Consider the following 9528-nt stretch of genomic DNA (forward strand, 5'->3'; position numbering starts at 1 on the left):
AGGCGAAGGAATTGGGAATAGGGGATGGCATTTTTGCAGGAAGGTGGGTGGGAGATTCAAAATGACCTGGACCATCTCTAATACCTCTCTCCCCTTCCTGGACCTCTCTGTCTCCATCTCTGGCAACCACCTAGAAACCGATATCCATTTCAAGCCCACCGACTCCCACTGCTCCAGCTAGAATACACCTCCTCCCACCCACCTTCCTGCAAAAATGCATGTTGACAGTCTCAGTCTAGCTCATAACAAGCCCAACACCTGCAATGCCAAGCATTTTATGGTTCCACAGTCAAACTCATAAGGAACGCTGAAGATATTTGGGTGTTGGGATTCAGAATGTCACACCGTGCTGCAGACAGCAGCAGGTCCCAGGTTCAATCCCTGCTCAGTGCCCAGATCAGTGCAAACCTGCCAAGGCTTCCAACCACTGCCCCACTCCTCTCCTCCTCCCACCTCAAGCTCATAGTCAAACTATTAGAGTGCAGTGGTCACCAGAGGTTTTACTCTGGCATTCAGCTGTAGTGAGTACACTGGTGGGTGTGTGCTCACTCTCTCTGGGTGGATGATGGAATGGCTCCAGGTACAAATTAGACAGGGAGAGAAAATATTTTTTTTTAATCAATGCTCACTTAATGATGACTTCCCAGCCAATGCACATTGAGATGAGGCAGTGGTGTACTGCACCTTAGTGGGTCCATTATTGACAATTCAAGTGTGAGAAATGCAAACACATCGCACTCAGTCAGGACAGGGAGATGAGCTGTGATTTTATTCCCCCTCCAACCCTAGTTACAGAGATGTACAGTTTCCCCAGCAGCTGATCAATTACAATTCCTTTCCCACAGCCTTTGAGGTAATGAGTAAGGGGTGGGGATCATAATTACAATGTTTTATCTTTCTGACATTCCAGTATGACCTTCGTTACATGCGATGTCAGCTCCCATGCTTGTCCCATTAGCAAAGAAGCCAGATCCCTGCTAGGCGGGTTTTCTACTCATGATGATTGAGGAGAGTTCGTTGGTCAGTCTGTAACGCTGACCGTTCCAGTGGAAGTGTGATGGTGGGCCACTGTCAGGTCTACCGTCGCTGTACTCAAACTGAGGGCTGAGCTCAAAGGCCAGGGAGGATTTAACCAGCCCAACCCTGCCTGACCTCTCTGGGGCTGGGTGATAGACTCGGCCATTCTCCGGCATGAACAACCGCTCAGGTTCAAACAGCACAGCCAGCTTGTCCCCACCCCCGCAGTAGGACAGTAGCTCCCGCTCAGAGCCTTCACCTTTGATCAGGTGGGTGAACACAACAGGAAGGTCATCACAGCGTACAAAGTTCCGCTCACGGCCGCACAGCGACACATAGGGGAACTCCTGGTAGCGGCCGGTAGAATTCTTCCTGAGTTGCTTGAAGAAGAAAACGAGGAACTGTTTATCTGTTTGATGACCCACAGAGAGAGAGAGAGAGAAAAAGAGAGGCATTTTAATGAAATGGGCTACATGCAGCATTTCCACCAAGCAACAAGTCCCCAAATCACTGTAAAATAACCTCACCACCGTTACAATCTCAATGGAATTCAGGACAATGTGCAACTCTCTATCTCATCCGGTGGTGGAGGAAAATAATATAGATACAGTTAAGGAATCTTTTAAAATTTCATTCATGGGATGAGGGCCGCTGCTTCTGAAAGTTTGAGTTCACAGTGCAAATGAAGACTCACAAGGTGGCATGGATGCTATACTTGTTCAGAATATTCAATCCTCTCCTACTGAACTGGGCTTCCATTTGCTTCAGGTTAACTGGCTGAAGGACAACATCAAAGATGAAGGCAATTTTTGTTAGGATCCTCACAGACCAGTCTCTTAATCCAGCTCTGGACTGTTACCTGTCCTAACACTGTCAGTGTAAAGGGGATAGTATCGTGGGAAATAGAGATTGAGAAGTTCTTGTAAGCCTAGAGCATCGCTGAGGGAGGGTTAATAGAGTTTTATTCCATATTCCAAATGGCAACAACAAATATCAGAGGGATGGATGTAAAGCCTAGGTACTGAAAGCAGAAATCTGTCAGCTCCTGGAGCTGACAGTATTTATTATAAAGAAATTCCAATTCACTGGAAGATTTTCTTTCAATTGCTGATAAATGAGAGACTCAGGATAATTTTCACCCGGTACTTTTTGAAAGAAACAGCAATGTTATGACATACTCAGTACTTAAGAAGTCAATACAGTGTGGAGTTGGAGGAACACAGCAGGAATGGCAACATCAAAGGAGCAGGAAAGTCAACGTTTCGGGTCAGGACCCTTCATCAGGACTGGGGAGGGGGAAGGGAGCTGAAAATAGAGGGAGGAGAGGTATGGTTGGGGGAAGGTAGGTAGGATGGTGATAGGTGGATGCATTTGGGGTAGTTTTTTTTTCTATTCATTTGTGGGATGTGGGTGTCGCTGGCTGGGGCAGCATTTATTACCCCTCCCTAGTTGAACCTTGAGAAGGTGGGGGTGAGCTGCCTTCTTGAACCACTGCAGTCCTCCTGCTGTGGGTTGACCCACAATGCTATTAGGGGCGGAATTCCAGGGATTGGTCGGTGGGAAGGGTGGCATGGATAGGTGGGAAAGAAGATGGACAGGTAGTGTCAGGTCAAGGAGGTGAGGATGAGAGGGCGGGTTGGAAATGGGATGAGACTGGGGGTGGGGAGATTTTAAAACTGGTGAATTCCATGTTTAGGCCATCGGACTGTAGACTGCCGAGGTGGAATAGGAGGTGTTGCTCCTTTAGTTTGCGGTTGGTGTAATTGTGGCAGTGGAAGGGGCCCAGGATGGACATGTCACTAAGGAAATGGGAGGGGTAAGTTAAAATGATTGGGACTGGAAGGTACTATTGATTATCACACAGAGCACAGATGATCTGCGAATCAGTCCCCGAGTCTGTGCTTGGTCTCATCAATGTAGAGGAGGCCACATCAGGAACAATGGATTCAGTCAACCAGGTTGGAGGATAGACAGATTTGGAGTTTGTCTGGGGCCTTGAATGGAGGTGAGGGGGAGATGTAGGGGCAGGTGTAGCACTCCCTGTGGTTGCAGGGAAAGATGCAGGGGGTGGGGGGGTCGTTGGGGATTGTGGAACGGACGAGGGTCGCAGAGTGAGCAGTCCCTACAAAAGGCAGATAGGGGTGGGGAGGGAAATATTTGGTGGTGGGGTCGGATTGTAGGTGGTGGAAGTGACGGAGGATGTTGCGCTGGATGTGGAGGTTGGTGGGGTGGTACATGAAGACCAGGGGGATTCTGTCTTTATTTTTATTGGGGGGAGGGGGTTTGAGGGCAGAAGTGCAGGAAATGTAAGAGATGTAGTTGAGGGCATTCTGGATCAACCGGGTATGGAAACAGAGAGGTCCAGGAAGGAGAGGGAGGTATCGGAGATGGTCCAGGTGAATTTGAGGTCGAGGTGAAAGGTGTTAGTAAAGTTGATGAACTGTTCAAGCTCCTCATGGGAGCACAAGGCAGCGCCCATACAGTCATCAATGTAGCGGAGGAACAGGTGAGGGATGGTGACGGTGTAACAGTGGAAGAGGAACGGTTCCATGTATCCTACGAAGAGGCAGGCATAGCTCGGATCCTATAGTTTGTAGGAAGTGGGAGGAGTTAAAGGAAAAGTTGTTGAGGGTTAGGACCAGTTCCGTTAGGCAGATGAAGGTGTTGGTGGAGGGGCCTATGGGAGACAAAGAAGTGGAGGGCTTTTAGTCCAGCTGCGTGGGGGATACAGGTGTACAGGGACTGGATGTCCTGAGTGAAGATGAGACGTTGGGGACCAGGAAACTGAAAGTCTTGGAGGACTTGGGGGGCGTGGGTAGTGTCCAGAACGTTGTTGTGGAGCTTGTGGACCAGAGCGGTTCTGAGGAAGGGTCACCGAACCCGAAATGTTAACTCTGATTTCTCTTCACAGATGCTACCAGCTCCTTACCTGCAATCCCTTCTCCAAATCATTTTTATAAATTGTAAACAGTTGAGGCCCTTGCACCAACCCCTGTGGCACACCACTCCTACCCACTTATTCCTACAGTCTGCTTCCTGTTAATGGCTTTCCTGAGGCATGTTCAAACACAAGTTAATCCTTGTCTGTTTCCAAACTACAGACATTACCTGACCCTCTGGAGCTTATTTGGTCAAATTAAACCATTCATATTCAGGGCTGCCTTTTACAAAGAGTGCGTCTACTGTATAAATAAGCTTCTCAGGCATTTAATGAGACCATGATAGGTTGGGGAAGCAGGGGTTAATCCCCTTGGAACAAATTAATTTGACAGGCGGAGCTGACGAGGGTGTACAAGATTATGTCACTACACAGATGTAAGGTTTTGGGCGACAGATTCATGGGGAGTATGAGGAAGTCGGAGACAATCACCTGGAAATAGAGTGATGAATGATTTCAAAGGGAACAAAGGACTAAGGAGCAGCAGTGGGTCATTCGACACTCTGTGCCAGCTCCACCTTCAGGAAGACCATGGTTGATCTTAAGGTCAGGTTCCTGCATAACCTTTAACTCCATGTCAAAAACCTCCAGGCGTGGACTGGCCAAGATTATATACCATTGTAGCAAGATGTCTTTACTCCTGTACTCAATCCTCCAATGATAGGGACTTGAGACAAACACTTTGCAAAGGCTAGGGACTCAGCAGTGGAACGGGGCTGACTAGCTTGCTTGAAGATAGCCAGGTTTGATCCGATGTGCCAAATGGCCTTCTTCTTTTGCGCTATCATGACCCTGTGTGTTAGGGGAATGTTGGATACAGTCTATATTGCTATTCCAGACAAGGGGATGTTCGTTTTGTTTGTTAATTAACAACAGGATGAGGGCATCCCTGGCTAGGCCAGCATTTATTGTCCAGAGGGCAGTTAAGAGTCAACCACATTGCTGTGGGGACACGTGTGGGCCAGAACTGGTCAGGGTGATCACAGGAGTCTTGATCTGCTCATTAGAAACAAATTCTTTTGTGAGCACATGACAATGTTTCTAACAGGCCTGCCACATTAACTGATTCATTGGGTAAGGTTTTTGTTTGAGCGTCAGATGTATTCATTTAAGTCTAAGGTAGTCAGGGATACAGCTACACTCACCTTTAAAGCAGGTGATGAAATTTTTCACCTTTGTGTCATCAAGGAAGAGCTGCAAGAAAACACAAGATAATGTCGTATCTGCTTCATACACAACAGGACAGCGTCATATCCGTATCATATACAACAGCACAACATGTATCCGCGCTGTATACAATGAGACAGTATCGTATTCACATTGGACACAACAGGGCAGTGTTGTATCCACATCATACATAAGCCAGTGTCATCTCCATATCTTACAGCATCTCACTTTTTATGTTGTAATCATTGTTAAATTAAGCATTTTAAAAACACTGGAAATGCCGAAAGGGCTGGGAGTTCAATAGTTACAGCAGGAATTCTTCCATTGAGTCTTTCAGGGAATATGATCATCTAGGCCAGCAACTGTAATTGTCCTTGGACTGAGTGGATTGTCAGGGCTGTTGTGACCCAACCACAGTGGTCTGAGTCTGGAGTCACATGTAGTCCAAACCAAGTAATGTTTGCAGATTTCTTCAGTAGAGGACATATGAGTGGCTTACAACAACTGATATTGGCTTTATGGTCATCATTATTGAGACTAGCTATCCAGTCCAGTTTTATTAATTGCTTTAACTTAAATACTCCACCAACTACATGGTGGGATTTAGCTGGGCCTCTGGATTCCTAGTCCAGCGATATAACCACTTGGACCACCATCTACTTGCTCCTTAAACAAGAAAAGGATACATTTACACAGTGACGTTGGGCTGTGCAGTACTCCCTTCAGTGTGACAACCCAGGCACCTGGAGCAGGGCTTGACGTCACATCCTCCTGACTCAGAGCCAAGTGAGCTATCCACTGAGCTATAGCTGGCAGCTAATTGTGGCAACTCCCCGAAGGTGTCATTTCCAATAATTCTGTGCAGTACTTGCTTTATAGGGACAGGAAGATGATACCATGATGCTGCAGTTGTTTGTACAGACAACCGTGTGCATCTCTTCAGCAGCACACAGTGCAACTCATACCCGCTCAGTTCCAGGCTACTCAGTTCTAGCAGGTACTCAGGTCAACATGAGGCCAGGCACAACTACTATCTCCTCAAACACTACCCCTAAAGTTAAGTTTAAAAATCCACTGTGCCTACATGTGGGTAATTAGAGGCCAGATTTACTTTTGCAAATACTTTGTTATGTTTCTTTGTACATATATATCACACATACACACATGGTACTCTGAAATTTTCATATCTTACAATGTCACAGTTGAAGTGTTACAGATATAAACCAGTATCTGCATTCAAGATACTCAGGAACATTTTATAACTTGCAAAGTCACTTTGAAGTGTAGCCATTATTTTATAGTAAAGAAACAGGTGCATCAATTTTCACACAGGGTGGTTCCTAACAGTAACAAGGCAGATGACTAGATAACCTGCTTTAGGTGTTGTTTAATCTCAGAGAGGTGAAGGGTCATAGGTCAAGTCTTTTGGCATTTATCCAGTTAAGAAATAATCCTGAGTGAGTCTGAAGAAACCACACACAAACCTTGGAAGGGTCATTGATTGGAAACAGCACCTCTCTCCCAACTGATGCTGCCAGAATAGCTCAGTATTTCCAGCATCTGTACTACAGTACTTTTCATACAGAACGGACACTCTCTTAAAGTTTGGCGCTTATAAGTATCTGAAAAACTGTTAGTCAATAAAATATACTATGTCTGTTAGAACACAATATTAAAATTCATTGCAAACATTTTGTTTATTTGCATATTATGTCTAAACATAAATCAGCCACAATCTATAAATAGCCTTGTCTCCCACAGGACAGTCTTCATTCCAGAAGATAGAACATAGAACAGTACAGCACAGTACAGGCCCTTCAGCCCACAATGTTGTGCTGACCTATTATCCTGCTAAGATCAAACTACCCTGCATATCCTACATTTTACTATCCTCCATGTGCCTATCCAAGAGTCACTTAAAAGATGGAAGAGAGTCACTTAAAGTTTGTGCAAGATGACAATATCCAGTTCCAATAATATTTTTAATTGTTATGGCTCATTTCACACAGTCTTTTCTTTTCCTTTTATGCAATGTGGGAATCACTGACAAGGTCAGGTATGAATTAGGAGGAGAGTTTGGACAAACTTGATTTGTCTTCACTTGAACTTCAAAGGCTAGCAGGCAACCTGATAGAAGTTTACAAAATTATGAGAGGTGTGGATAGAACGGATAGTCAGAGTCTTTTTCCCAGGGTAGAAATCCACTAGGGGAGATAGGGAAAAGGTAAAAGGAGACAGTTTAAAGGAGATGTGAGAAGCCAGTTTTCTTTTTCACACAAAAGATGTTCAGTCCCTGGAACGTGCTGCCGGAGATGGATACAACAACAAAGTTTAAGATGCATCTTGACAGATGTATGAATAGGCTGGGAACAGTGGGATACGGACGATGTGGAGACAAAAGGATTTTAGTTTAGAATGGTATCAAGTATCAATGCAGTCTTGGTGGGCCGAAGGGCCTGCTCCTGTGCTGCATTGTTCTTTGTTACCCATCCTTTGGAGTGAGTGGTTTGCCAGGCTATTTCAGAGGGCAGTTAAGAGTCAACCACACTAGTAGAGGTCTGGAGTCACATGTAGGCCAGACTGGGTAAGAATGATAGATTTCCTTCCCTGAAAAAGCAGAACCTAGCCCTATTGAACTGGCTGCGATTATTACAACAATCAATTATGGTTTCATTAGATTTTTATAGATACACCATAGAAAGCACCCTATCCGGCTGCAACACAGTTTGGTATGGCAACTGCTCTGTCCAAGACTGCAAGAAATTACACAGACTTGTAAACACATTCCAGTCTATCACATAAACCAGCCCTCCTTCCATTGACTCCATCTACATTTCCTTCTGCCACAGGAAAGCAGTCATCATAATAAAAGATCCCTCCCACCCCCAGTTATACTTCTCTTCCACCGTCTTCCATCGGGCAGAAGATATAACAGTTTGAATACACGAACCAACAGACTCAGGAAAGCTCTTTCCCCGCTGTTTATCAGACTTATGAATGGGCCTCTGATGTACGAGAGTTGGTCTTTCTCTACACCTTCTCTGTATCTGTCACACTATATTCTGCAATCTGTTCTATTAACCTGATGTAAAGTGCAATTTGTCTGGTAGGCCTGCAAAACAATACTTTTCACTGTGTCTCGGTACATGTGACAATAATACATCAAATCTAATCCTGGTCACTGTTAACGAGATCAGCCTTCAATTCCAATTTTATTCATTGAATTTAAATTCCACCACCTTCAGCATGGTGGGATTTGAAAAAAGGTAAAATACTCCTGATGCTGGAAATCTGAAACAAATACAGGAGACGTTGGAGAAACTCAGCAGGTCTGGCAGCATCTGTGGAGAGAAATCAGAGTTAACGTTTTGAATCTGGTATGACTCTTCTTCAGAATTTGAATCTGGGTCATGACATCTAAGTCTGTGATAGATAGATTTTTAATCAGTGAATAAATCAAGGGTTATAGGGAGAAGATGGGACAGTGGAGTCAAGAATTATCAGATCAAACATGATTTCTCTGAATGGTGGAGCAGACTGATGGGCTGAATGGCCTACTTCTACACCTACATCTTATGGAATCCATGTCTCCAGAACATGACACCAGGCTCTAAATTATTGATCTAGTAATATTACCACATCACCATATCCCTGCAATCTACTGTTTCAGTCAGGATGAACCCGATTGTAATGAACAGGGAGTTCAATAGCACTGACCTACAAAAATATCAATGCAGATCAAAGACAATAACATCGGTGTTTGCTTTCCCACAGATGACAATGAATACGTTTCAAAATTACACTTCATCGGCTGTGAGGCCCTCTGGGACATGCTGAGATCTTGAAATGGCCGACAGAAAGACAAGTTGCTCTTTAGTTAACTCAGCATCGTGTTCAATGATTTATAAATAGGAATTAATGGAACTTAGTGCTGTTCTTCAATGGATGTTGCACTGTGGTCCTGTGGGGATTGGTTTTATTGACAATTTGACTGTTTAATAGTACTTCACAGTAAGCTATAATCTTTGCTAAAGTGATAAGGTTTATCTAGATGTCGTTAACTAAAGGGCTGTTGCTTCTTGCATCCCCATGGCAGCACGTGTGGAGAGAGCAATGTTTCAACCTCTCATCAGAACTGAGGAAAGTTAGAAGTCTAATAGGACTTGGGCAAGTGAAAGGCACAAAGGGATAGAAACAGCAAATGCTGGAGAAACACTGCATCTGTTGGGGGGGGAAGAGGATAGAGAGAGAGAGAGAGAGAGCAAGAGAGAGAGAGCGAGAGCGAGAAACACAGCTAACTTTTCAAATCCTGTCAGTCTTCTGAGGAACCTTCCGGGAACACAGGGTGGGAGGGAGAACAACAAATATGAAGGTCTGTATTAGGATAGAAGGCTGGAGAGGTTAAA

At 44.8% G+C, this 9528-nt stretch overlaps 1 protein-coding gene across 1 annotated transcript; it reads right to left on the reverse strand.

Moving 5' to 3' along the window:
* Positions 1-746: 746 nt before the first annotated feature.
* c2h8orf82 (chromosome 2 C8orf82 homolog) lies at positions 747-6666 on the reverse strand (the record flags this gene model as incomplete). Its single annotated transcript, XM_048613102.1, has 3 exons — positions 747-1426; positions 5101-5149; positions 6607-6666. Coding segments are annotated over 3 exons (558 nt in total), but the record flags the coding sequence as incomplete, so codon positions are not given.
* Positions 6667-9528: the final 2862 nt, after the last annotated feature.

This window comes from Rhincodon typus, chromosome 2 (genome assembly GCF_021869965.1).
Source record: "Rhincodon typus isolate 14 chromosome 2, sRhiTyp1.1, whole genome shotgun sequence".
NCBI lineage: Eukaryota > Metazoa > Chordata > Chondrichthyes > Orectolobiformes > Rhincodontidae > Rhincodon > Rhincodon typus.